At 38.3% G+C, this 26,927-nt stretch overlaps 2 protein-coding genes across 12 annotated transcripts; one reads left to right on the top strand and one right to left on the bottom strand.

Annotated features, from left to right (window-relative positions):
• Window positions 1-3,337: 3,337 nt before the first annotated feature.
• Window positions 3,338-14,722, bottom strand: CBX3 (chromobox 3). Of its 4 annotated transcripts, XM_019639896.1 has the most exons (7): window positions 14,318-14,411; window positions 13,544-13,654; window positions 13,116-13,164; window positions 10,043-10,185; window positions 6,939-7,101; window positions 4,255-4,349; window positions 3,338-3,953 (listed from the first exon to the last, which is right to left on the bottom strand). In XM_019639896.1, exons 3-7 carry the CDS (start codon window positions 13,137-13,139, stop codon window positions 3,827-3,829), a joined length of 552 nt encoding a protein of 183 aa, XP_019495441.1. In that variant the 5' UTR covers window positions 13,140-13,164; window positions 13,544-13,654; window positions 14,318-14,411; the 3' UTR covers window positions 3,338-3,826. The 4 variants fall into 4 exon arrangements, with proteins under 4 accessions (XP_019495441.1, XP_019495440.1, XP_019495437.1 ...); XM_019639895.1 differs by lacking the exons at window positions 13,544-13,654; window positions 14,318-14,411 and adding an exon at window positions 14,592-14,722; XM_019639892.1 differs by lacking the exon at window positions 13,544-13,654 and having other exon boundaries at window positions 14,318-14,424.
• Window positions 14,723-15,396: 674 nt separating this feature from the next.
• On the top strand, window positions 15,397-25,613 carry HNRNPA2B1 (heterogeneous nuclear ribonucleoprotein A2/B1). Of its 8 annotated transcripts, XR_002123703.1 has the most exons (14): window positions 15,399-15,615; window positions 18,224-18,259; window positions 18,357-18,467; window positions 18,656-18,802; window positions 19,114-19,324; window positions 19,483-19,584; window positions 19,657-19,737; window positions 20,401-20,463; window positions 21,763-21,885; window positions 22,125-22,247; window positions 22,945-23,030; window positions 23,877-24,103; window positions 24,411-24,544; window positions 25,078-25,613. XR_002123703.1 is itself a non-coding variant. In XM_019639888.1 (12 exons), exons 1-11 carry the CDS (start codon window positions 15,610-15,612, stop codon window positions 23,007-23,009), a joined length of 1,068 nt encoding a protein of 355 aa, XP_019495433.1. In that variant the 5' UTR covers window positions 15,399-15,609; the 3' UTR covers window positions 23,010-23,030; window positions 25,078-25,613. The 8 variants fall into 8 exon arrangements, 4 of the variants coding, with proteins under 4 accessions (XP_019495434.1, XP_019495436.1, XP_019495433.1 ...); XR_002123701.1 differs by having other exon boundaries at window positions 15,398-15,615; window positions 23,187-24,544; XR_002123702.1 differs by lacking the exon at window positions 23,877-24,103.
• The last annotated feature ends 1,314 nt before the right edge of the window (window positions 25,614-26,927 follow it).

Raw genomic sequence — 26,927 nt, 5'->3', positions numbered from 1 at the left:
CTGGCCAACTTTTTTATAGTGGTGTATGATTATTTCACAGGATTAGGGAAACTGCTACTTACACATCGGACTTCTTCACAGTGATATTGATGTCCATATTGGAAAACAAAAATCAGAAACCTTCATAATACTCAACAAAATCTCAGATTAAAGACATGATTTTAAAAATGACTCCATGAAAATTTTAAAGAACATCCATGTAACTTCAACTTCAGGATAGAAAAGGTATTTTTAAATAGGACAGGAAATCTAGAAGACAAAGACTGACATAAAAATAAAAAAATTTGGTACAACAAAGATATCATAAATCATACCAAAATGCAAACAGTGAGAGAAAATATTTATAAGACAAAAAATCTTAAGTGTTAATATTCTTACTACAAAAGGAACTCCTTACTGAAAGGGGTTCCCGGATCCAATTCCAATGTGTGTGGACTCCCCACACCAACAAGCAATTCCTGGATGTCCGCAGGGTATCTGAGAATTCACCTCAATTCTGGCATTATCTTTCCAGAGTTAGAATCAGATTCCATAGGTGAAGAGCTTAGTTCTACAAGATCACAATACTGCCCATACTGCCCTCCACCTCACATGCCAGTTGCAAGCCCGGGGTATTACCTGTTTCTGATTTGCTACAAACCAGATGTTCTAGCGACCCCCAACTCAGGATGCCAGTCAAGTTCAGGTTGCTCCCTGTGACTGGGCACAAATCAGAGGCCCCGTGCCCCCTCCTCCTTAGTGGCAATTAACTTGCTACACCAGCTCACAGAACTCAAGAAAACCCGTTTTACTCAGATTACCAATTTATTATAGAGGATACGAATCAACAGCCAGATAGAGATCCCTAAGGCAAGGTATGGAAGCAAGGAGCATCTGGCCTTGTGGATCTCGGAGGCACACGGAAAGTGTTCTGGTCCCCCAACTTGGAAGCTCTCTGAAAAAGGGCCTACGAGCTGATCTTTTTGGGGTTTTTATGGAGGTTTCATTAGTCATGATTGACTAATCCATTGTCAATTGATTCAACAAGCCCCTCTCCCCTCTCTAGAAATCAGGGGTTGGGACTGAAAGTTCCAGTCCTCCATAACGACATGGTTGGCTCCTATTGGCAACCAGCCCCCATGCTTAGGTGCTTTCTAAAAGGCACCTTATTAAAAGACCTGCATCACTCAACATTTAGTAACTTCCAAAGGTTTCAGGAGCTGAGCCAGAAATGTTTAGACCTACTATAAATCACCAGTACCACATCTGCCAATTAAAAAAATTTATGAAACTGGCAATTTGTAGATGAGGATATGCAAATAGTTGTTAAGCATGAAAAGAATGCTCAACAAAAATATTTCAGACATGCAAATTAAAACAAGATGCCATTGAATTGGCTTAAAATAAGATCAGTATTATCAACCTGCAGTACAAGTGAGGACACAGGGCAATGGCTGCTGGTGGAAGAGTAAATCAGTACAAGTTTGACTTCACTGACTCCATCTACTTAAGTGTCACTATACATTATGTATAAGAAAGTTCACATACTACAGTAATCTTACAAATAACCCAAGTATTAATACCCAGCAATTGGTTAAATTGGAAAACCTCCATAAAACAGCCTACTACGCCCCTATTAAAAACAAAAACACGTTTTTACTACTTAATACAAGTCACTGTTCTAAGTGCCTCACGTGTACATGTCTTTATAGAAACCCATGATTTATCTATTTTACAGGTGAGGAAACTGAGGCAGAGAGCGGTAAGCTTGTTGAGACTATGCTACACTGCTGGAACTTGGAAGGGGCCAGAAACCAAGGAATGTAGACAGCCTCCAGAAACAGAAAAAGACAATGAAACAGATTTTGCCATTAGAGCCTCTGGAAGGAACCAGCCATTACCTAGACTAGCCCAGTTGAGACCAATTTTGGGTTTCTGACCTCCAGAACTGTTAATAAATTTGTGTTGTTTTAGGCAATTCAGTTTGTGGCAATTTTTTACAGCACCAAAAAATACAACATAATAAGGCATAAAATTGTTTCCAGAAAAGCCCTTATTAAAGTTTAATGTATAGGGGCATTAATATCTGATATGAACAGGTCTTATCATCTATGGAACCACTGTTGACAGCAGTGCTTGGTCTGTAATAATCAGCTTAGCATAACTTCCTTTTTTCATTTTTAAATTAAGGTATAAGCAACATATAAACATTGTTAGTTTTGGGTATACAACATAGTAATTCAAAGTTTGTATATATTGTGAAACTACTTCCTTTTCTGTGTGGATTTTGGAAATTAAAAACATGTCCAGCACAACAGGATCAGTCCTATCAGAATACCTGTTTTTCAGATGGCAGTTTTCACAAACTAGATTCTAAATAACAAAATATCACTTCAATGAAGCAAATGCCTCTTAGAAATCACATGAAACTAATTTTTATCTCCTCCAAGAAAACATTTTTGTGGAAATACATGTGTGGGGGTGTTTACACTCCTACTGCAAAGGCAATCAGATAAAGAAAAAGTCTAATCACAAAGGAATATAAAACTATTTATTGACCACTGTTTACCAGTATTTACAATAAAGTAAACAATATACAGCTGGATAACATTCTGATTACTACAGTTGTTTTTTCTGGCTTCTGCTGAACCAGTAACCCAAATACTTAGATTAAGCCTACACGTAAGGAATGAGCTGGGAAAAAGGAAAAACATGCAGGTCAAAAAGTTTCGATTATACAAGTTTGTTCACCCATTTATTCCAACAGGTCTTACACTGCCAAGTCTCTAACCTTCGTTCCATGAACAAAGTCTTATGCATTCTATGAATACTGACCTTTTAGCCAATATAGCACAAGGATTTCAACTTCTCGTAAAGGAGTAAGTCTTGCCTGCCTAATTAAAATACACCAGGATTTGCCTAGTTTTCTCATTTGGGTGAGGTGGTTGCTGGTAGTGACAAAATTTTCCTTTAAGGGTTTTGCAGATAAACTTGCATTTATATGACTGTAGATATGGATATGGAATCTGATATGGCTGCTCTTAAATTGTTTAATTTTAACTGCTTACATTTTACTTGAATTGCCCAATTAAATTTTTTTTTTTAAGCTGAGCCATCCTGCCACCTGTTGGCAGCTCGGCGGCTGCTCAGCTCGGGCCGGGACTTGAACCGCTGTTGCTCAGAGCTCAAACTCTTGAGCGAGCTCTTAACCAACTGAGCCACTCGGCCGGCCCTGCCCAATTAATTACAAATGATCTATGTAACTTCAAAGGTTAAAGCTTCGGGAAAAATTTCAATTTAACTTGAAGTGTTTCTTAGGTTGCTGAAAATGATGGCGTCCCAGAAACACGGGCTCATCCATGGTCGTGAAATGCTTTTTATTGTAGTAAATGTTAAACAAAGAAAGAAAACCATTTACTTATGTATTCTATGTATACACACCCGAAACCCTTAAATAAACAAAAACCCCAGAATGGTCCTTAGGCATATATGAGTTGAAACAGAAATTCCAACTCAGTAATGACAGTGGAGATTTCCCCCAACATTTAGAAAAGCTGTTCTCTAATGCAGAGGAAAAAATATACCATGGCATCAAATGTTCTTTTCTGATAAAGGAAGCAACTACAGAAAGCTTCTGTTCAAAGTAACCAGTGCTCTAGATGCAAAACCACCCCCCAACAACTCCCCGAATACTACTTCAAAACAAACATATCAAACTTGATTTTCATTAGAATGTAAATGTAGTTATTTCTTCACACTAATAAATCAAAAAAACAAAAACAAAAACAAAACCAAGACCCGGATTTTATATATATATATAAATATATATAAAAGGCAACGCAAATAATTATTGGGCTTCGTCTTCTGGACAAGAATGCCAAGTTAGTCTCTCTTCATAAAAAGCAATTACAATTTGAGGACACTTCATATTTGCCTCTTTTGCCAGCACCAAATCTGCCTCATCTGAATCTTTCCTGTTGTAAGGAAAAAGAAAATACTCAGTTAAAAGTCTAAACACTTTTGTGGTCAACCAAAAATCATCCATTTAAGGAATCGTAACTTAATCGAAGTTTATTTAAGTGCTTCAGGAGGGTTATATGGTACTTGTGCCGGTGTTCCAATAAAAGTTCATTTTATAAAACAGGCCAGTTTGCCCATCTTTGCTTTGAAACATCATTAGCAAAAGTAACTAGAATCATCCCTTCAGCATATTTTAAAAAAACATGCCCATCTATTTGTACTTGATAATATAACAGCAATCACCCACACACTTACCATTTCATGAGAAACATTAATTCTCCACTGCTGTCTGTGGCACCAATTATTCGTTCAGGATCAAGACCTCTGGCAAAGCCTCTTGGTTTATCAGCCTGTTTAAGAGGTTAAATGATTATTTATATACATGTTTCCAACCATTTTTCCAAACAGCAAATGAAGAATATTAACTTCCAATTTGTCTTCATGATATATAGCTTTTAAATTAAAACCTTCCAATAGTCAAACAGCAGAGCCCCTTTTAGTACTAAAACACCTTGTAATTTCCGTTAACCTTACAAGCAGGAAAAAACAAATCTGGGTATCTAAAAAGTATACTGAACTAAGAAAAAAGACAAACTAATCCCTTTATTTCTAGTAACTCCAATCAATTAATAATTATAAATCCTTGAAAGTTAACATTTCAAATCACTTCCAGGAATTAGTCTAAACTACCCACATGTTTAAAGCATGTGCAAAAATACAAATAGTAAAAACTTTAAAACTCAAGACTAATCAGTATTATAATCAATTTGAATTATAGGAAACCGTATAAAACAGTATAATCCAGTGATTTTCAAAGTGTGGTCTGAGGACTCCTGGGAATCCCTGATACCTTTTGGGAGGATCTGTAAGTTCCCCTCTATTCATGCATGTGACTTTAGATTGCCTTCATATACCTCCACCAAACACAACACATCAAATACAGGAAAAGAAGTGTCTTCTTTAAATCAGGCATTGAAAATTTGCAAAAATCTAAAATGCCTCTCTTCACACTTAAAAGTTAGGTTATGTCATTCTTAACTAAATACATAAATATTTTAGAAATTTCTATTTTAATTTCTACTAGTTATTGATAGGTATAACCCACATACGCAAATGTTTTCTGGCATCCTCAATAATTTTCTAGAGACCAAAAAGGTTTAAGAACTGATTAGATCAGATCAACAAATCCTTTCTCCCTACTAGACTTTTACATCGATATCCCAAGCTCTAGGTCAAATTATCCAGGTTAATTAGAATGATGGTTCTAACCTTTACTAGCTGTGTGGCTTTGGGCAAGTTGATCTCTGTGTGGTTCAGGTTACCTATAAAATAGGAATAGTTATACCATGTCTCATAGACATTTCATAGTATATGAAATACAAACTAAGTTATTGGGAACACTGTTTGGCACAATGTAAAAGCTTAATACAGGATAACTTCTGTTATTAAACTGCTTCTGTTGAGCATGTGGTTGACTTTTAAATTATGTACAGTAGTCCCCCCTTATCTGCGGGAAATATATTCCAAGACCCCCAGTGGATGCCTGAAACTGCAGATAGTACTAAATTCTAAATCTACCATTTTTTCCCCTATACATACACACCTATAATAAAGTTTAATTTATAAGTTAGGCACAGTAAGATTAAATAATAAAATACAATTACAATATACTGTAATAAGTTAGATGAATGTGGTCTGTCTCTCTCAAAATACCTTATTATACTGTACTCACCCTTATTATGATGATGTGAGATGACAAAACGCCCACGTGATGAGAAGAATGACGTAGGCATTGAGTCGTAGCATTAAGCTACTATTGACCTTCTGATGATACATCAGAAGGAGGATCATCTGCTGCGGGTGATCCTGGATGGAGCCACGACCATGTCGATGGTTGGATGTGAGGAGCAGACAATGTCGATGGTTGGGGAAATTTAGTATTTTCAGACCCCAGTTGACCACGGGTAACTGAAACCGTGGATATGAGGGGACTACTGTATATTAATTCTTAACACTGTTACTTTCTTTGCTTTGGTTGCTAAAGCATTCAGAACCAAATTTATAGCCAACCCGTTTCTCATCTGTAAAATGGTGGTAATACCTACAATTTTGAGATGTCATGAAGATTTAATGAACTATCTGTAAAGTACTTGCCATCTAGTTCAAATCATCAAATTTTAAATCCAGACATGATCAATAAATCCGTATTGTATGTTTAGTCCCCAAACCTAGATACTAATTTAGAACCAAGACCCTTTTCCCAAATTGCCATGCTAGCCCAATAGGCAGGGAAAGTATACAATTTGTTTTGCAGTAGAGGGTAGAAGCAAGGAGTTGTGTTTTGCCCAAAGCCACAGAGACACCAGTGAAGCCAAGACTGGATGAAAATACACATGTAGTGAATAAACCAACTGTCTCAACTCATGACAATAAGACACAAAAAAACTTATTATCAAAGATTATATACTTCAAAATCACAGCACTGTTTGGCAATACTTTGATAACACAAAGATCATATGCCAAAGTACTTTCTGGTGGTCAATGCCACTAATGGTCTACAATCAGGATGTGCTATGTGGATTGTTTTCATAGTACTGTAAGGGATTTCAATGGTTTAAGGTTAGTGTTCCTTGTATTTAGGACTGTTAAGACTTGGATCACAAGAAATTGTGTGATCAAGGGACCACATTCATGAATCTACCTAAAATAACACTAGCACAATTTAAGTGGTGTAAACATTTACTGCACATTTATACAATGCGGGCTAAAAACCACACCTATCCTTTTTGTCTTATATTATCAAGCGTTTAAAAAAAAAAGTCTTTTAAATGATATTTTAAAAGTATTTGAGTTTTTAAAAGTATTCTAAAAGTATTTTAAAAATCAAGCCATCAACCTTTTACAAAACGCCAGTTTGGTGGGCAATATTTTATACTTACGGCATCTCTTTTCTTCTTTGATTTGCTATCTTCAGACTCACTGTCAGATAAAGATTTTCTTTTTGTACCATCTTTTTCTTTACCAGCTTTTTGAGAATTAAGAAATGCTTCAATTAACTCTGGACAATCTAAATTTTCTTCAGGTTCCCAAGTATTGTCAGCACTGCGTTTAGTTTTAAAAAAAAAAAGTTCAATTAAACATGGTTCATCACCATCACCCAGATCCATTTAATATACAATATCTTAAAAAGTCCTCTGTACTCCAGATGCTAACCATTTCCTTCCTACCCCTCACATTCTTTTGAGACGATCTAGCTGATCATATTTCCCTCTTTTCTTTCACAGCCCCACCTAAAGGAGCCATCTATTATATTACCTCTAAGTTAACTGAACCTGACTCTAGCAGAGTAATTACAGCTAGTATTTTTCTAAATTATGGAGACAACCCACTTCAGAATTTCTTTGGGCTTTTAAAAAATATGAATTCCTGATTCCCACCCCAATTCCTTTACCAGATTAGTCAGATTATGCCTAGGGATGGGGCCTCCAATACTGTGTTTTAAAATATAATTCTGAGGCTTTTTCAAACATGAGACAGTATTTTCAGTATCTGCTGAGTGCTCAAATTGGGAAGTGACATAAAGCAGAGGCTGGCAACCAGTCAAATCCAGTCTTTTGTATGGTTGGCAAACTAAGAATGTTTTTCACATTTTTAAATGGTTGGGGAAAAATTTCAAAATGAAAATTATAAAATTTCAGGGCCCATAAAGTGTTATTAGAATACAGTCACACTCATTTAACAAATTGTCAATTGTTGTTTTGTACTACATTTGCAGAATTAAGTAATTGTGACAGACCTATGAATCATAAAGCCTCAAGTATTTATTTACTATATGATTCCTTAGGCAAAAAGTTTGCCAATCCCTGATATAATAAAGCCGAGATGATCATTTCCATGTATTTTTCAGAAGGGCTGGAAAGAAAATATCAATTACCAAATGTGAAAGTAAGATCATCCTTCATTAGTAACAGGCTTGCTAACTTTGTGTGCTCTGATCCAAAAAACCTTTACACAACAAGATCGAATAAAATTAATCATTTGAGAGGTGCTGGGGAAGGTGCTATTAGCTCCTGGTTATAACTTGGTCTGTTGATAGTGTGAGACTCCAAAATTGGCAAACCTAAATTAGAGGGTAAAGGAGAAGAAAAGAGCTAAAGTGGAGCCCCATTTCTGCAGTGTTGTTTTCATTAGAGCCTTCCACATTACCTAATACATTATACTGCACACAGCAGATTCTCAATCATATTAGTGGCATTAAGTTTGGGGAGAAAGAGGGAGAAAAGGAGTTAGTTTCCTAACGTTTTGATGGGTAGAACAGAGACAAACAGCTTTTAGTGTCTCATGACATAAAAAAAAAACACAACACAAAACCAACAATAAAAAACAACTGTCTACCATATGAAGGTTATTACTTCTTTGGTAAACTGGTTAAATTTAATTTAAAAATAGTTTGAACTCATTTTTGCTTGGTTTAAGCTATTTGTAGGAAATTTTTCTAGTGGTAAATTATGAACTTATGATATACTCTTTTTTTTTTTTTTTTAGCTGAGCCATCCTGCTACCTGTTGGCAGCTCAGCGGCTGCTCAGCTCGGGCNCTGAGCCATCCTGCTACCTGTTGGCAGCTCAGCGGCTGCTCAGCTCGGGCTGGACTCGAACCGCTGTTGCTCAGAGCTCAAACTCTTGAGCGAGAACTTATGATATACTCTTAAGCTCAACTAAGGATACTGGAAAGATAAAACAGGGAAATCTAAATCTTCTATTTAAGTCATAATTCCCAAATTGTAATGTAGGTGGCTATAAAACATGACTGGTGGGGGAAGTAGTACATAAAAGATATACGAAGTCTAATTATTTAACCATCATACTCCCCATCTCTACCATGCTCAGAAAATTTTTGTCAATCTCTACCTATCCATTTTCAACAGTTGCTGCCAGCGGAGTTTTGCTGTTTTTTGGGTGGTAAGGCAGAAGAATCCAAGCAGATTAGCACACGATAAACCTAAGTGTAAGAGTATAATTTCTGCATGTAAGTTATTCACAAGACAGCTAACATAACAGAGCGGTTCGAGAGCAATTAGTAATAAGGAACATGAGGAAATGGGGAGCTTAAAAAGTGCCCAGACTCTACTTCTGAGCCATTAGGATATAGTAAGCCTAGTGGAAGACCCAGGTCATAATGTGCACTTCTGTTTAAGACCCACTTGTCTGTGTTATATAGCTTCCATGTTTTTTAGTGTCCTCTGTATATAGGACAACAATGTAGATTAGGCATTTTAATTAGCACAACATCTAACTATAATACATTCAAACACATGACACAGGAAACTAGACTCTAATTCTATAAATTTGACTCTCCAAGATAATCAACTAGTTTCAGCTCTGCTTGGTTACAACTCTAGGCTAAAGACTTGGTTCTTTTTAAAAAGATCTCAAGCTACTGGGGATTAAAGGTGTCTCTAAGTTTAAAGAAACCTATGGGAAAACTGATAAAAACTGATAAAAATATGCTAAAAACAAATTTTAAATACCACTTAAGTGCAGTTAAACTTATAACAGGGGCCGGCCGAGTGGCGCGATGGTTAAGAGCTGGCTTGGGACGCCAGAGGGCCCCGGTTCGGATCCCACATATGAGGGCCAGTGACACTGCCCTCTATAGCTAAGATGCTGAACAACAGCTCAACCTGGAGCTGGGTTGCCATGAGTCGCCGGCGACGGCATAGGCTGCAGCCCCTGCTGCAGTGAGTTGCCATGGGCTACTGTGTGTAGCCTGCAGCCAGCGTGAGCGGGCAGCAGCCACTGTGAGTGGCCGTCCAGAAGCCGGTGACTGATCTGCCTCGCCCGGGAAGAGCACAATGATGGTGCCAACTTGAGCCAGTGAAGCAATATCCTCCACAACTAGATTGAAGAACAAAAGGACAGCAACTTGTCTGTTCCCCTTCCCTCAATTCCCCAGCACTGTTCCCATCCCCCAATTCCCCAATAAAAATCTTTAAAAAAAACAACAAAAAAAAAACTTATAATAGAAGCACTGAGGATTCTTACTCGGTGAATCCCTTCCACTTCAGAAAATACTCCACCTTCCCATTCACTACACGTCGGTCCAGTACTTTTTCCACCACAAATTCTTCAGGCTCTGCCTCTTCAACTTTTTTACTTTTCCCATTCTGTTTCTTTCCCATTTTTTGCTAAAACAAAAGAGAGAATTAAGAAACATCTGTTTTTGATTTTTGAGTACATTCAAAAGGCTAAATTGCTTATATTATTATTGCATTTGACACCTAAATTTTTACTTCTTTATCCCAGGGATAGACACCTTCTGAAAAGATAAGTCAACAGATAATCGAGAAAAGAAAGGAATGCTTAAATCTATTGATTTAGTTTAAAGCCATCACCCATCACCCTGCACTGAAATAGTACAATCAAAAACACTATGTGGAAATACTGTTCTCTTATTGCTATGTAGTGTATAAGACCAAGTTTACTAGAGTTTTCACTCATTTTAACAACACAGCCACAGACTAGGAGGTATTAGAGGAGAGAGTAAGTAGCAGTGACAGGTCTTAAGTGAACCATAGACCTGTTAAAACTATAGCTCCCAAACACTAAGACCGCTTTGGCAATTCAAACACCAATGTTAAAAGCCACAATACAGAAAAATAGGTAACTGCAAGAATTGAAAAACATATTCAGAATCCTGATTTCAATAGCAGGGTCAACCAAGGAGACCATGAATAGGTTATTTTCCCATAATCTTTGCTGATAACATTACCAACCACTTAGTACAAAGCTATAATGCTGTCATTTCAGGAGGCCAAAATGCTGGATCATTTTAATTCTGTGAAAAAAAAAATCTTTCTTGGTTTCTCAAGAGTCTAAACCAAGAAAATTCACTTAGTTTTTTTGTTGTTGTTTTTTGTTTTTTAGCGTTAACACCATTTGAGAGAAGCAGGAGACCAAGCTCAACCTGCTATTTTCCAATAATGCAAACAGATTTGTTATGAGAAGACTGAAAATGGATAAATTAAAATAAATGAACTGGTCAATTAGAAGAGACTAAGGGGGATGAGCCCCAAATGTTATACTCATTTTATAATCATTTAATCTTAAAACAGGTGCTATTAAAAAAACCCTTAATTGCCTAATCACTCAAATCATCCCTCAATATAACATGCAAGCAGAAAAAGGTAACGGCAATGCCACACGATTGCAAAAGAACATTAAAACTGTGTAGTCATTTAGAGGTAGACACACACATAAAAGAAATAAAAATCCTCTGGAATTTAAAAGAAACACAGCAAACACGTGATTTTGTTGAATACCATCTTTAAGTCAGGCCTTACAATTTTCATTAGTCAAGATACTTGGGTACTGTATCCAGTCTGATAGCTTTCTGCTTCTCTACAATACAGGAAGGGTAGTGGGAAGAGTGAAGAAATATTGGTGTGGACAAATGCTTATTAGATATTGATCCTAAGTAATAAACAAGATAGCTATGTCCATGAAGGTAAGAGATTAATAGAATAAAGGGGGTGACAAAATAAACACAGGAAGTAAAAAGGATAAACCCTAATAAAAAATGAAGTGCTTACTACGATGGTACTCATAAGCTAGTTTCAAGCGCTCATCTTTTTCTTTTTAAAGAAAAATTCACCCACTTTCCCATTTAATTTATAGCACATATGACCTCACAACACTAATAAAATTATTTAAAAATAAAGTTAGATGAAAATACTTGTGTGCAAAAGCAATTTAATTTTAATAGAAGCACTTAATTGCTTTCTGTAAGTATTAGGCAGAGCTAGTTCCTTTCTCATCCAATATTTGGGCAGTTGACCGGAAAGCCAATGTACACTTTGGTTTACTGACTATGAGATTCGAAGGACAGCTCAAACTTGAAGGGGGCACAGAAGATGTTTTGCACTTTTTCCATGGATGGCTTTGATGGGAATCATTTGTGCCATAGAGACTCATCAGTGGGGCTTTATATTTCTTTTTTTTTCAAATAGTAATTTTTTTTTATGAAATACACATTTTTTTAGAATTAGTTTCAGCTGTACAACACAGTGCAATAGTTATACTTTTTACCCCTCGAAGTGACAACCCCCCTCCCCCAGCTTTATATTTCATTTTGATGTTTCCCAGGATATGTCATTTAGATGTGCAATCTAATAATAGCACAAATTAAAAATCACCAACTTGTCCTTTTCGGTGTGAAAACCAAGAGAATATACAAACCAAAATAAAATGTTTTGCTTTATTTAGATGTTAACACTCACCTTTACATACTTGCGATTATTAACAACACAATGTGTTAGAATTAAATACTGTGGGAACCATAACTTTGAATTTCGTGATTTTTATATGAATACTCCAGTGGTTTTTTTTTTTAAACTTCTAACTTGACATGGCTAAATATATGTATGTCTTTACACATCTGCAGAACTTTTTAACGAAGTCTAAGACCGCAAACGTTGAGTTTAAGAAACTGGAGAGAAAAAATATAACTGCTCAGAAGCTTCAATAGATCTACTCTCCTTCCTGGACATACGTGCAATTTTGTTCATTTTATTAAAAAACACTGCGATGATTTTAAGGCCCTTTGGTGTTTTTAGAATGAGCAAGTCTGAAATATGATCAAGTGACCAAAGTGATTTGATTCAGTGACTTTGCCCCATTTAAGTGTATGATGTACCTGCTCAATTAAGTTGGGCAATATTGAAAGTACTTGATTTCCCTAAAATTCAATACAGCGATGTAATTATGCCAATCAACAAGGGCTTTACTGCTTTGTCTATGCTTGTAACATATTTTTCTATGTTATACAAATTTGTGCATTTTTACTTAAAGATAAATATACTTGGTGACACTCATACTGTGCTATTCTTCCAAGATTAGGATCCTTTAATTGAATTAAGACAACTATTAACCCAAGTCAATAAGTATCTCAATGTAATGATTTCATTTTTGCCCCTAGTTTTCCCTGTAACATCGGGGAGAGAGTGGGCTGCAGAATATAAATGGATGTAAATTTCTCAACCACCGAGACGCAGTTATAATTTTTGGGAAAAAAAAATTGAGTTAGATCCTTACATATTTGAGGTTTTCATTAACTTACCAATGTAGTTTTATTGGATGCCATTTTTTATTGCAGACTTGAAGAGCTACTATTAGAAAAATGAATGACAATTAAAAGGAAGTTTGCATGATACAAAAAGGTAGCTAAACACAAGTTTTGTTTGGATTCCAACCCCCACCTGTGTAGCCCGTATTATCAAACATGTATATAAATCCATAGAAGATTTGAGTTTCTGCCTAAGTTATTAGTGATGTATGCCTGAGAGCAATATCAGTGTTCTAACCAAGTGGGCCTATAAAACCTTACTGGGGACACTGGACTCGGAGACACCCTTACAGGGCAAAAATTAGTAGACAGTATTTTTCCAATCCAAATCCCATTTCTACCATAGCCAGCATATCTTTAAAAAAGGTCAAATATCTTGGTTCACAATCAGACACAATTACCACATGAAAATGGTGAACTACCGTGAATTTTTCCTCTAGACCTCGTAACAGTCTTAAGAGGCGACTAGGTAATCCCAACTTGGTTTCTTCTTGGAAACCCTCCCTCTTTCCAGTCAGTCACTAGTTAAAAAACTAAAGGAAAAAAAACACAGCAAGATGCTTCTGTCCCATTTCGTGCCACTTTAAAAAACACATCACCTCTTCTGCACGTCCATCCGCTCCCACTAAGCCCCAGAACCCCGCCCCCCCACCCGGGAGCTCAGGCCTCGTGGTCAGCGCATCCGCGGGGAGAAACAAAGGCCGCGGCGCGGGGGTTCAAGGGCACTGCGCCACGGGGCCCGCGCCTCCTCCCGCCCCACGGCGGCCACGTAACGGAGCGCCCGCCGCAGCCTCCGGACTGCGGGCCGTGCGCGCAGCCGGCCACGCAAATACGGGAAAATGCACAGCCCTCCCGGGAGGCCCCAGTCTCCAACCAGGCCGGAGGGGGAGAAGGGCCTCTCAAGCTTAATCGGGGATGGGGGAGGGGAGGAAATGCGCTTTGTCTAGAAAAAAGGCGGCTGTCGCCACAGCTCTCCACCTTGTCAGACAGTCTCATCCCCCCCCAACAAACTACAGGCGCCGGGCCAGCGCCAGGCCCGCGGCGGGGGTCTTCGCCCGCCTGTTTCTTCCCCCCACCTCACGCCTCGAGGGTCGGGTGGGGAAGGGTGGGAGCGGGAAACGGGGTGGGGGGGGTCTCTGGAGCGCATCTTAAGCACCAACTCCGAGTGATCGCTAGAGAGAAAGAAAAACACCGACTTCACCGCCTCGGAGCTGCTCCGGGTCTCGCGTCTGCAGCGTCTCCGGCCCTGCGCGCCTTCAGCTCGAGCCACATCCGAGGGGGAGGGGGGCCGAAAAGCTGCGCGCGGGACCGCGGGAGTGGGGGGGCAGTTAGTACCGCCCACGCCGGGCGGCACGGGGGGCGGAGCGGGCGGGAGCGCGCCCGGCGGCGGGGGAGGGGCCGCAGGTCGCGCGGTGTGCGGGAGCCCGCGCTCAGACCTGGTGGCAGGAGGGCAGCGACAGTGGCATTTACCTTTCGCCGGGTGGCGCTTGGTGGTCCCCGGAGGGCAGGGAGAGGGAAGGAGGAGCGAGGGCGTGGACCAGAGTCGTCGCGGCCGAGGCGTTTCACCTTCGCGGCTGCAGCGCTGGCGCCAAAACCAGACCCCGCCCACTTCCTCGCTTCTGGGGGTGGGTGCTTTCAAACGCTGGGGAGGGGTGGAGGAAAACTTAGCTCGGGGAGAATCGGGAGCTAATAAGGAGTGCCCCGTTCGGCCTACCCTCTCTGAAAACCTCCTAAACCCGAGAGGTGGACCCCAAAAATGTTAGCCAGGGTTATGTTGAGGGAACGTGAAGTGTAATTTGTTGACTAGAAGTCGCTTCGGGTTTTCCCGGAAGGGGCCGAGTTAGGCCTCAGCGGAGGAGGAAGGGCTGGGGGAGGAAAAACGCAGGGGGAGGCACGAAGGTTTTTATGGAGGGAGATTGCGAGGTGGGGGGATTATCAAAGTCAGTATTGCAGGGACCACTTCCCAGGTTGAGGAGGTTGGACATCTGGGCTGTGGATTAAGCTCCACCGACATCGTTAATTTCAAATTGCGCGACCGTTTCTCACCTGCCGTGCGCTAAAGCAGGGGCTGGACCCAATTCCAAGAAAGGAAAATACGCAGGACTCGAGCCTTCCGCAATTCACTGATCACATTTACGCAAGTGACGTCAAGCACTGCCGTTTGTCGCAAGGGAGGGAGGAGTACGTAGTTGGCGTAAAAAGGGCGTAGCGCTTTCCCGCTATTGGCGGCAGTTAGGACGTTTACGCAACGGCCTGACGTAAAGGCACGTTAGTTGGGGGGAAGGTTCTAGAAAAGCGGCGGCAGCGGCTCTAGCGCCAGTAGCAGCAGCGCCGGCTTGCCGTGCGGAGGCTCTTCTAGCGGTGTTGTTTCTCCAGCCGCGGTAGCTTTCACTACAGCGCCAGGACGAGTCCGGTTCGTGTTCGACCGCGGAGATCTCTCTCATCTCGCTCGGCTGCGGGAAATCGGGCTGAAGCGACTGAGTCCGCGATGGAGGTAACGGGTTTGAAATCAATGAGTTAATTGGAAAGGGCATGGCGAGGCCTTTGGCGCCTCAGTGGAAGTCGGCCACCCGCCTCGTGGGAAAGCGGCAGTGAGATGGGGCGACTTCAGAAGCGGTTGGTTTCGGGATATTTTTGAAGAGGGTATTTTGGCGGAGGCCTGTTAAACACCTTCCCCACCCTCAGCCGCCCGGCGCCATTTCCCTTTGCTGGGGGTGGGGGATGGGGATTTTCCACATGGCAAACGCAGCCCCATTTTAGTGAAAGTAAGGCGCGGAGGCGGGGGTTCTTATTTCCTTTTTAAAGCGGGCTGATTTGGGGGCCCCCGCATCTCCGCGTGCGAGCGTTTCGGCGGGCTTTGGGTCCTCCGGAGCGAGGCTGCGGAGCCTCCCCTCCCCCTCTCCTGGGAACCGGATTTGGCGGCCGCCATTTTCATTTCTCTCCTTCCTCGCCGCGTTTTTGTTTAAACTGTTTGAATTCTACTAGTTTGACCCTTTTATCAAAGAACAGAAGTGGTTAACTATTTTTCTTTCTTCTCGGGCTGATTTCATGCCGTTTTGAGGTGGATTCCGAGTGTTTTGTGAGCTTGGATCTTTTAAAGCCCTGCGCACCTCATTAGAGGCTTTCCTTTCCCCTCGATGAAATGGCGCCATTGCGTTCAGAAGCCACAGCGAAGAGCGCGCGGGGGGGGGGTCGGCTACAGGGTTGGTTCGCATGGCTTAAGAGGCGGTAAAGCGACCTCTGTGGTCTTGGGCCTAGTTATAAGGCGAGCCAGGGTGCAAAGAAAACATTTTGGTTTACGGCCCTTATTTCTTTGAGTAACGGTTTTTGTCTGGGCCTGCAGTGACTAAAAAGGCAGTTGTCTCGCAGAAAACTTTAGAAATAAAGAAATTTGGACCTATCAGATTAGTACCGACTATGTGGGTGGCAATGGGGAAGGAGGTGGTGATTTGTTTCAGAATCCTTTTCTCCCCTGAAGGATTCCCTTTAATGCTTTTATTGGAAAATTTGGTTTTTATTAAGACTACGGGTCTCATAAATGATTAGCGAGAAATTATGAGGAAAGGAAATAAACATGACTTTATCCTTAAGTTTTGTTTAAAACCCGACTCAGTCCTCCAGTGAGTGTATTGCTATATGCAACACTTTAGATTGGGCTGCTATGTATTTGAACTTGGTCACTTGTTATTCTCATTTACGTTTGCGATTACCGTTGGTCATTACATTGGTAAACATAAGGGACCAAGCGAAGGGGTCCTATCTGGGTATTTTCTTTGACCCTAAGCACGATTATAAAATAACTTTGTAATCGATAGTGGACAGTCGGGTAAGTTGGGGAAAAAATGAGGTAAGTAGTGAGTTTTTGTCTTCTAGCGATTTGTAGAAATTGTTGCAGATGTACTTTTATAAACTATTTGGGTTTTCAAAGACCTATTAACAGACAATACAATATTTAGAATAAGCTTAAGAATCCAAATACCAGTGTGCCGAATAATTAACGATTTTAATTGTTATTTAAATATATCAGAAGCTAGTTTGAGAATTTGTTAATCTCAAAATTTTTCAGATTCCTGAACCACAACTATGCAGAAAAAAATCTAAATTGCTCATCACTGAATTTTTTTGAGTTGGGACAATACGCTTGGAAGGAGTAACCTCCATAGAACTGGGTTGAGAGCTGTGATACTATTTACTAGTAATAAAGTATTTCCTGTTGTATTGGAAATTACACTTGATATTTTAGTTAGTATTGTGTAGTCTTAGTAGGTCCTCAACATTACACCTATTCTGGTTTCTGAAGGATTTTTTTTTAAGCATGTCACCTGAAAACGACCTTAATATAGGACTCTAAATGCAGTATATTTGCTTGCTGGTTTATAGGGGTTAAAATTAAAACATTTCAGCACAGGCTTGTTTCCTTTTTCCTTGTAAAATCACATTTCTGCATAGCATATGGGATGGCCACTAAGTTCAATACACTTGAGCTTTTCGGTGTTTGTGGGTTTTTTTTTTTAATGGATAAATTGTAAATAGTGATAAGGTTTAGATAAGCTTTAGTTGGTCATGAAAATTGGTCTTGGTCAGGAGAGGTAAATTTTGAGGATATTTTGCTACATATAATTGAACATTTAAGTTTTTACCCGGTGATGAGTTGAGTACATGGGGAAAGAATGATTCTTACTACGGTTTTTTTATTGCGTTGCATTAGACTTTCCACCAGAGGGAGCAATGAAGGGAATGTAAATCTTGTCACTTTTCAAAACTAAATCCTGGCTGTAAGGAACCAGTAATTTTTATATTAAAAAATACTCAAATTGGGCATTTAAAATGAACTTTTCTGTCTAGGATATAGGATTGAATGCAAATTCTGATGAGAATCCTTTAACCCTTCAATGACCAGGGAATAAATTTGCTCCTTTCTCTTCAGAAAGCTTTTTAAATTGATTAAATTTATTTGAAATAATTGCAAGTAAATTTAGATCAAGCATTAACAACTGAAACATGTAGTTTAGCTGAGGTAATTTTTCTTTTTTCGGTGTAACACAACTAATGCAGTTTAACATATGGTTTAAATTTGATGTCAGTCTTTTTTTTCCCTCCAGAAAACTTTAGAAACTCTTCCTTTGGAGAGGAAAAAGGTACTCTGCCAGCAGGTCACCTTATATTTAAGAATTTAATTTCCTGCATACAAAAGGGAAATGTAAATAAAAATTGAAATGGTGTTTTCCTTTGCAGAGAGAAAAGGAACAGTTCCGTAAACTCTTTATTGGTGGCTTGAGCTTTGAAACCACAGAAGAAAGTTTGAGGAATTACTACGAGCAATGGGGGAAACTTACAGACTGTGTGGTATGTTAAATATAAAAGTGCCTGCAGATACTAGCTTTTCAACTGCTGGAATTCTGTCTTGGAAATGCTAAGTGAATCCTGGAGAAAATCACATTTAAATCTGTGTCATTAAAAATGCTATTTGTGTTGCTAGTTCATAGTAGAAGTAATTAGATCAATTGCTAAAGTTTCCCCCTTTGGTTTTAAAGGTAATGAGAGATCCTGCAAGCAAAAGATCCAGAGGATTTGGTTTTGTAACTTTTTCATCCATGGCTGAGGTTGATGCTGCCATGGCTGCAAGACCTCATTCGATTGATGGGAGAGTGGTTGAGCCAAAACGTGCTGTTGCAAGAGAGGTGAGCACAGTGTAACTTGGTGCAATAAATGTGAAGAAAATTCTGTCCCAATGAAGGTTAGAATGTAGTTTTTTAAAGAATTGTCTTTTGGGTCTTGCTCAAAGTGTTTTATTTATTTTTTTTTATTAAAGCTATGGATGGGTTTCTCTGTTCTTTGGTTTCCTAGACCAGCTTGTTTTTCAAAAGACTAGGTTCTTACTCTAAGCTGTTGCTTCACCCTGCTTCATTTATGGTACCCAGAGGTAGGGTGCTTTTTAGTCATGTTTGTGGTTTTTTTCTGTCAGGATGACTTTTTTCTCCCACTACTACAGGAATCTGGAAAGCCAGGGGCTCATGTAACTGTGAAGAAGCTGTTTGTTGGTGGGATTAAAGAAGATACTGAGGAACATCATCTTAGAGATTACTTTGAGGAATATGGAAAAATTGATACCATTGAGATAATTACTGATAGGCAGTCTGGAAAGAAAAGAGGCTTTGGATTTGTTACTTTTGATGACCATGATCCTGTGGATAAGATTGTGTGTAAGTTTCTATAAGTACTAGGTGTATGGCTCTTTTTACAGATTAAATTTTGGCTATTTCAACACCTATACTTTATTCAAAGGTGAACTTTAAAGTAATTTTTATAAGTTACGACTTATAGAATGCTGGTTTAATGGAGTCTGAACTTTTCATTGCAGTGCAGAAATACCATACCATCAATGGTCATAATGCAGAAGTAAGAAAGGCTTTGTCTAGACAAGAAATGCAGGAGGTTCAAAGTTCTAGAAGTGGAAGAGGAGGTAACTTGAATTACATTTATCTTTTAAAATTTTACCTGTAATGCTTGTTACTAACGAGGGCATTTATTGTAGGCAACTTTGGTTTTGGAGATTCGCGCGGGGGCGGTGGAAATTTTGGGCCAGGACCAGGAAGTAACTTTAGAGGAGGATCAGGTAAGTTCAAGTTCTAAATGTTAGAGGGGCGAATGTGCTTGATGAAAAACTGGGATTCACTATTCCTAAGACTTTGTATCCTGGTGGGACACTCTGATTTGACCAGGCAAAAGGTAATAGCTAAAAGCATAATCTTCTAACTCTAATCAAGAATAATCCAGTGCAGATGTTTCTTTTCTGGTCTTTAATTTTAAAAAAAAATTAAATCAACGTTGCAATCACCTTAAAAAGTACGAGGTACTCCTGAATAGTGACTGAAAATACCATAGATGCTTTGCCTGTCGGCTTTAAAAGGTTTATATCTGTTAAATTTTTTTGCTTTAGGCTTCAGATAATCTATCTGAATAAAGTGTTGAGGTGCCAAACCAAAAACTTCTGTCTTCATTTAATGTCATTTCTATGTGTAGATAAATGGAATCTTTTAAATTGAGGATTGCCAAGTCCAACCCCTCAAATTAGGCAGTTAACCTTGATAGTGAGATTTTCATATTTCTGTGTTTATTTTTAAGAATAAAGTAGTAACACCACGGTGTTCAGCATAAAGGGAGATGGTTCCTAAGAATCATTAATGGATAACTAGTAGAGAATGTGGAGGAAAGGGAGATAAGAAAATGGAATAGGGTGAACAGTGAATAATGGATCATTTTCTTCTGCCCCTAACAGATGGCTATGGAAGTGGTCGTGGATTTGGGGATGGCTATAATGGGTATGGAGGAGGACCTGGAGGTCAGTGTTTTCTACAGTTTGGCTTGTATGATTTCAGATTTAATCACACACTATTCAGTTTAATGTATATCTGAAATTTTTCTTAATGTTTTACATTTTACTTTTCATTAAGAACTTAGGTGATAGGGGCTTAGTTATTTGGCCTTATAATACACATCTTAAGTTTTGTGTAGTTTAAGGAAAGAGTATACTTGTAGGTATTTAATACAGGTTGCAAAATCTTTGGGTGAATTTTAAATGAGAAAGTAAAAAAGCCATCATGCTATCCTGTTTCTCAAGCAAAAGAATAAGATAGACGTGATACTTCATATGCTGTGGTTTTTTGGGAAAAGTACAGAACTGTTTATGACGACCATGATCAACACATAAGGCCATATAACAACAGTTGTATAACAACTGTTGTCTTATCCCTTAACAAGATGATGAGTCCCTCAGGAAAACTTCTCAAATGTCACCAAAAGAACTTTTTCAAAATATACCAAGGTGCTCCTAGGTTCCACTAAGGTGGTGAGCCACCGTTATAATACATATCAAGTGATGCATTAGATGTTTTCTTAAAATACGGAAAAAGTTGATACCTGCTGACAAATGCCCTAGTAAGAAAGATGTTTAAAACTGAGCTAGTAATAGACCTGATTTTTGCCGCTCATGAGGCACAACTAAATTAAGTCCTCCATCTCACTCCCAACTTTGCTTTGAAATCCAAATATTTATTTATTTATTTATTTATTTATTTGAGAAAGATGAGTTCTTATACTTACTACAAGTAATGTGAGATTAACAAGACCAATTTGTTTTTGAATTAGCTGTAAGTTTGATAATTCCTGGTCTCCTTTTCCCTGTCCCCAATTTCTACCCAGGAGAAAGGGTAGTAGGCATATTATTTAAGAGGCATGATAACTCACGGTCGGGAAACATGAGTTGGGGATTTAATCTTTTGGACCAGTTGAGGAAATGTGCTGTTCTATTTTGCCTCACTAGTCTACACCTCATCAACCTTCACAGTCCTTAATATAAAATATAATATTTCAAGATACCTTCAGGAGAACCCTTAATTTTAGTTTTAGGGAAGAGCTAGGACATGGATAAAGGTTTTATCCAGTTGGTGGTTAGGTACTCCCCACCCGCAAAGGTTTACCAGGGAGATTCTATTCTGCCCTTGAGGCTATTGTAGAAAAAGTTTCATAGAACAAATACTTGACTTGTAAAAATGTGTTTTGGAAAGCTGGAAGTGGGTATGCTAAGACAGTTCAAATGGCATTGGAAATACTAAGTAATTAAAGGCTTATTTTATAATAGGTGGCAATTTTGGAGGTAGCCCTGGTTATGGAGGAGGAAGAGGAGGCTATGGTGGTGGAGGAGGACCTGGTTATGGCAACCAGGGTGGGGGCTACGGAGGTGGTTATGACAACTATGGAGGAGGTAACATTCACCTGCAACCTTTCTGGGGGAATTTGGACTGGAATTCGTGACTTAACCCAAGAGTTTTTCATTTTAATGTTGTCAGTAGTTGCCTTAAAAATTGTAGAATTTTAGATAGGTGTTTGCATTTATCCTGGTGATTTGTTTTTGTGGGAGAGTTGCCCTAAATATTTAGCATGTATCACTGGTTTAATGTTTGTATTATTCTGAGGTTCATTATGTATTTCAATTTTTTACAGGAAATTATGGAAGTGGCAATTACAATGATTTCGGAAATTATAACCAGCAACCTTCTAACTATGGTCCAATGAAGAGTGGAAATTTTGGTGGTAGCAGGAACATGGGGGGACCATATGGTGGAGGTAATTTCTTAGAGTCTTCAAATTACTTTGTGATTAAGAGAAAGGGTTAATAGTCTAGGGAAGGTAACATGCTAATTTGTTAGTTTATGTTGGGTAATATTTCCATTATATATAAGGTTACTGAAGTAATCTTTCCACAAATAACTTTAAAAAATTGTAACATCACTTTGAGGGCTATGTGTGATGTTCAGTGATATAAAATATTTGAATTGGGAAAACAGATTAGATATTTCTAACGTGTGGGGACTATTTTTTAACCCCTTGGTTAACTACTTCTTAGCCAAATAAAGTACATGGCAAAGTGGTATATGTTAGTATGAGTCATCTCTTTGAAAGTTAATTTAGTAAAAAAAATACAAATTTTTATTCAAACTATTGTTTTTTGTTTTTGAGAAAGTTGATAGTAGGACCAAAACAGATTTCTTCCGCCTGTAGGTATACTTCCTTAAAACCCTTAACTGTGACTTCAGTGATCATGGTAGACAACCAAAGAATAGCATCAGTAAAATGTTTCCAAATGGAAAGGAAAAAATTACCTATGACTCTGGATAATTTATCTCCTGAGTAATTGGGATAAATCGAGACAATGGGTGATGATCTGCTTGTTTTAGAGAGTAGGTATAAAGTAAAACCATAGTATCTGGCTAATCACTGGAGGTTGAAGTAAGTTTGCTTTCTCTTGTTCCATCAATTCTAGGAAACTATGGTCCTGGAGGAAGTGGTGGAGGAAGTGGGGGTTATGGAGGGAGAAGCCGATATTGAGCTTCTTCCTATTTGCCATGGGTAAGTAGCTTTTGAGTTTACATTATTATTATCTTGGGGAGACCTAGCTGCCAGGAATAAAAGCTTTTTAGGATCATGTTATCTTTCCTAAAAGTCTGGGTAGATGGATAATTTCATAACCTATTTTTTTTTTACTCTTTACTTCTGTTGAAACAGGCTTCACTGTATAAATAGGAGAGGATGAGAGCCCAGAGGTAACAGAACAGCTTCAGGTTATCGAAATAACAATGTTAAGGAAACTCTTATCTCAGTCATGCATAAGTATGCAGTGATATGGCAGAAGACACCAGAGCAGATGCAGAGAGCCATTTTGTGAATGGATTGGATTATTTAATAACATTACCTTACTGTGGAGGAAGGATTGTAAAAAAAAAAATGCCTTTGAGACAGTTTCTTAGCTTTTTAATTGTTGTTTCTTTCTAGTGGTCTTTGTAAGAGTGTAGAAGCATTCCTTCTTTGATAATGTTAAATTTGTAAGTTTCAGGTGACATGTGAAACCTTTTTTAAGATTTTTCTCAAAGTTTTGAAAAGCTATTAGCCAGGATCATGGTGTAATAAGACATAACGTTTTTCCTTTAAAAAATTTAAGTGCGTGTGTAGAGTTAAGAAGCTGTTGTACATTTATGATTTAATAAAATAATTCTAAAGGAAATTGTGTAATTATAGACTTTTTATTTTAAATAAGTTAAGGAGTGGGTAGTATAATTAAGGTCCATTGCAAAGCTGTTGTTAATATTTGTGTAAGATAAATGCTGGTCAGATATAAGTGTGTTGTCTGCAATTCCTCAGGATTAAATTATATAGATAACTTAAGGGATATCTCTGCAAGGAGAAACACCTTTTTAGATCTTTTAGATGCTGCTTCTTCAATGCAAGGAAAGGAAATAACCCCAGCGAGGTACTCTTCAGGGATGCAGGTCTAGTACAAGAAAACTCTTGACGGCTACTAAGTTCAGCCAGTCTTAAAAAACTGCTGTTTCTACAAAACTTTAACTACAGTAGTTTATAAGGATGCCAACGAAAGCTGAGGGTGTAGAGCAAAATAGTTCTAAGCTTCAGTTAAACTTCTTTAGGTAAGATCTTATTTACTTTTCCTTTCTTAATTTTCCTCCCCAAAAGATAAACTAATACTCTTCAATGGTCTTTCAGTATAGTGGTTCTTACGTAGTTTAACATAGCTATAAATTGAGTTTAACAATTTATAAACTCAAAAGAATAATTTTATAAACCCTGTTTTCCAATCTGTCATTTATTTAAATTATTTTGGTTGTTTTTCCCCTTTTTTCCTTCTTTCTCCCCCTTCCTCACCCTTCCCCTCCCCCCCCCAAAATGAAGATTCAGGTGCTTAACATATCATTTTTTTCCCTACTGGAATTTTAGCATTGATATGAACCATGGACAAGTATATTCTGCTGCCACAAAGACTAAAGTGCTTCATTTCAACAGCTGAGGCAAGCCAAGTGATCATTAATAAAGCTATTCTTGGTTCCTTCAGTGGTGTTGGTAGTAAAATGGTAGGTAAAAGTTAGGCTGCAAGTTCAATCATGAAATTTCCCATCGTTACACCCTTGTGTATTCACATTTCTTGGATCAAGCATTTTGAGTGAACCAGGGGTTTTTACTAAAAATAAAGACATTTTGTTTTATTTGATATGGTTGTAGGTTTACATGGCTTATCAGGATCAGGCTAAGGTAGGGCAAAATGGTTGAATCTATTTTCAGATAACATTTTATACTTAGAATAAACTCTGTCTACATTATAAATCCTGTATGTATCCAGTACTAAATACGTGGGTATAAATGTGGTAATTCTTTACCAATTCCCTACCTTATAGGAGAGATTTAGGTTGGCTGCTGAAATTCATTTCTTAAAAGTCATCAGTTTTGATTGCCTGGCTTTATTGCCTTTCCAGGAATGTGATAATCTGGGCATATTCTACTGTGTGCACCAGTGAGTCCTCTGATCCTAACACCATCACTGAAGTTATTTAGGCTCTTTGGACAAACATGATAAACTTCTTCAGATACTTTTTTTTTCCTTTGGCAGGAAGGTGTCTTGCTGCAGGTAACTAATGAAGAAGTGGTCAACCACAGAGTCTTCAAGAAATAAGAAATTCTGTACCATCTGAAAGTAGTTCTTGTTGGTGCCTTCATTTAAAAAGCACTCTTTAAGATTAAAGGGAAATGTTTTCTGATAAAAGTACAAATTTCATTTAGTATACAGGTTCTTAATATAAAACAATTACGAGTATTGTTTGTAACAGTAACATCAAATCAGCTAGAGAGAAATGTATCATGTTTTAAATTAGGTTTTGTGAGTAGACAGATTAAAATTCTATTTTAAATATAAAGTTGATAAAATAAATACTTTTGTATTCAAATATTTGGTGTAATGTTTACACATAAAATGTGTGAATCTTGTTCTATAAACATTCACTTGTCTAAAGGGTTGCCATCCCCTAGATTTTTTAAAGCACTTTCACAGAACTGCATATTGCCATTCTTTCAATATTGATAGACATGAGAAAAGCATTGTGGACATTATTGGCTGTCCCTAATAAAAATGCCATTCTTGATACACTATATTCAGCGTTTGAATACTGCTATACTGCTGTAGTTTTCTGGCTTTTCGATGTTTAACGTTGCTGATGGCGTTTTTTTAATGTATTACAGATTTTAACCAGCTAAAGTGGTTCCAAATTAAGTGGCTATGCAAAGCTTGAGACATACAATCTGCCATTATAGTTGTTCAAATATCAGTTCTATTGCATTTTACACGCAATATCAATAGCTGGCTGTCTTTAAAGGGTTAATAAGCATGGTGGATAAAATTTAATAACTGACTTAACTTGGACATTTACCTGAAATGGAGAAAAAACATGAAAGAAACAATACGGTTGACTTGTTTAAACTACAGTTTCTTTAGGTTTTGATAATGTGGTAAGTCACTAATGAAGACTAACAAGATGGGCTGTTAAAAATAGTAGCTGTATTTGTCAACTCATGAAAATTCTTGGCTTCAAATTAGGAAAGTAATTTTGAAGATTTTAAGTGTCTTGCTCTACAAAGAAGTTGAACTTTGAAGAAGGTAAAATCAAGTTGGTATATAACCTTAAAAACCCCAACCCTAAACCAGCACAAATGTGGAAACTTGATACATAATAAACCAAAATAAACTGTAAGTTTGCAGTAGGTAATGTTGAGGCATTTTACCTGTTTATTGAGCTGTTAATTTTCATTTTGGACTTGAGGTTAAGGTAGTTATTGTATAATCCTACACCGTTGAAAAAGTAAAGAACTTTAGAGTCCTGTTACATTTCACCTCAGGCTTAACCCTTATTGCTGCATAACACATTACTGCTGTATTTAGGAGCAGTTTCCACCAACAATAAAATTGTGCCCTCACAGTATCTGGGTCAACAATTAGGAAGCAGTTCAGCTGGGTGATTCTCTCTGAAGCTCAAGGTGGCTGGCAAGTTGGTTTTGGCTGTTTCCCCTATAGTGATCTATCCAAGAGAGAGTCCTCAAAATATGACCAGTGTTTGGAACTCTCATAGTTTGATGGTCACATAGAGGGTTTTAATTGCATGGTTACCAAGAGGCAAGCAGCATTTGGGGCTGGCTCCCTTTCTGAATGTTGGCTTGTGAAAATTTTTGAATCCAAGTTTGGTGTAGGAATACAAGTTAGGTTGGTTGGCCTGTAAAAGTGATCTTGACAATTGCTACTTGTACTAGATACTTAAATTACTGAGCAAGTTTCAGTAATTTAAGGATTCTTTAAAAGAAACATGTCAGTTCCTAATAGTTCAAAGTGGGTATGTCTTTGCAGGAAGTAGAAAACGAATCCTTAGCTTAATTTTGTTGCATGCCTTAAAGATCATTGGTTTATCATGCACT

The sequence above is a fragment of the Hipposideros armiger genome, unplaced genomic scaffold (genome assembly GCF_001890085.2).
Source record: "Hipposideros armiger isolate ML-2016 unplaced genomic scaffold, ASM189008v1 scaffold_47, whole genome shotgun sequence".
Lineage (NCBI taxonomy): Eukaryota > Metazoa > Chordata > Mammalia > Chiroptera > Hipposideridae > Hipposideros > Hipposideros armiger.
This window is presented reverse-complemented; position numbering and strand designations above follow the sequence as displayed.

Coding starts and splice junctions, on each gene's coding strand:
- CBX3 (XM_019639895.1), bottom strand. CDS start 13,139: ATGGCATCCAATAAAACTACATTG. Junction 10,186..13,115: donor CATCCAATAAAACTACATTG/GTAAGTTAATGA, acceptor CTTTTGTTTTAG/CAAAAAATGGGAAAGAAACA. Junction 4,350..6,938: donor CAAAGAAGAAAAGAGATGCC/GTAAGTATAAAA, acceptor CCTCTTAAACAG/GCTGATAAACCAAGAGGCTT.
- HNRNPA2B1 (XM_019639888.1), top strand. Junction 19,585..19,656: donor TTCTAGAAGTGGAAGAGGAG/GTAACTTGAATT, acceptor CATTTATTGTAG/GCAACTTTGGTTTTGGAGAT. Junction 19,738..20,400: donor TAACTTTAGAGGAGGATCAG/GTAAGTTCAAGT, acceptor TGCCCCTAACAG/ATGGCTATGGAAGTGGTCGT.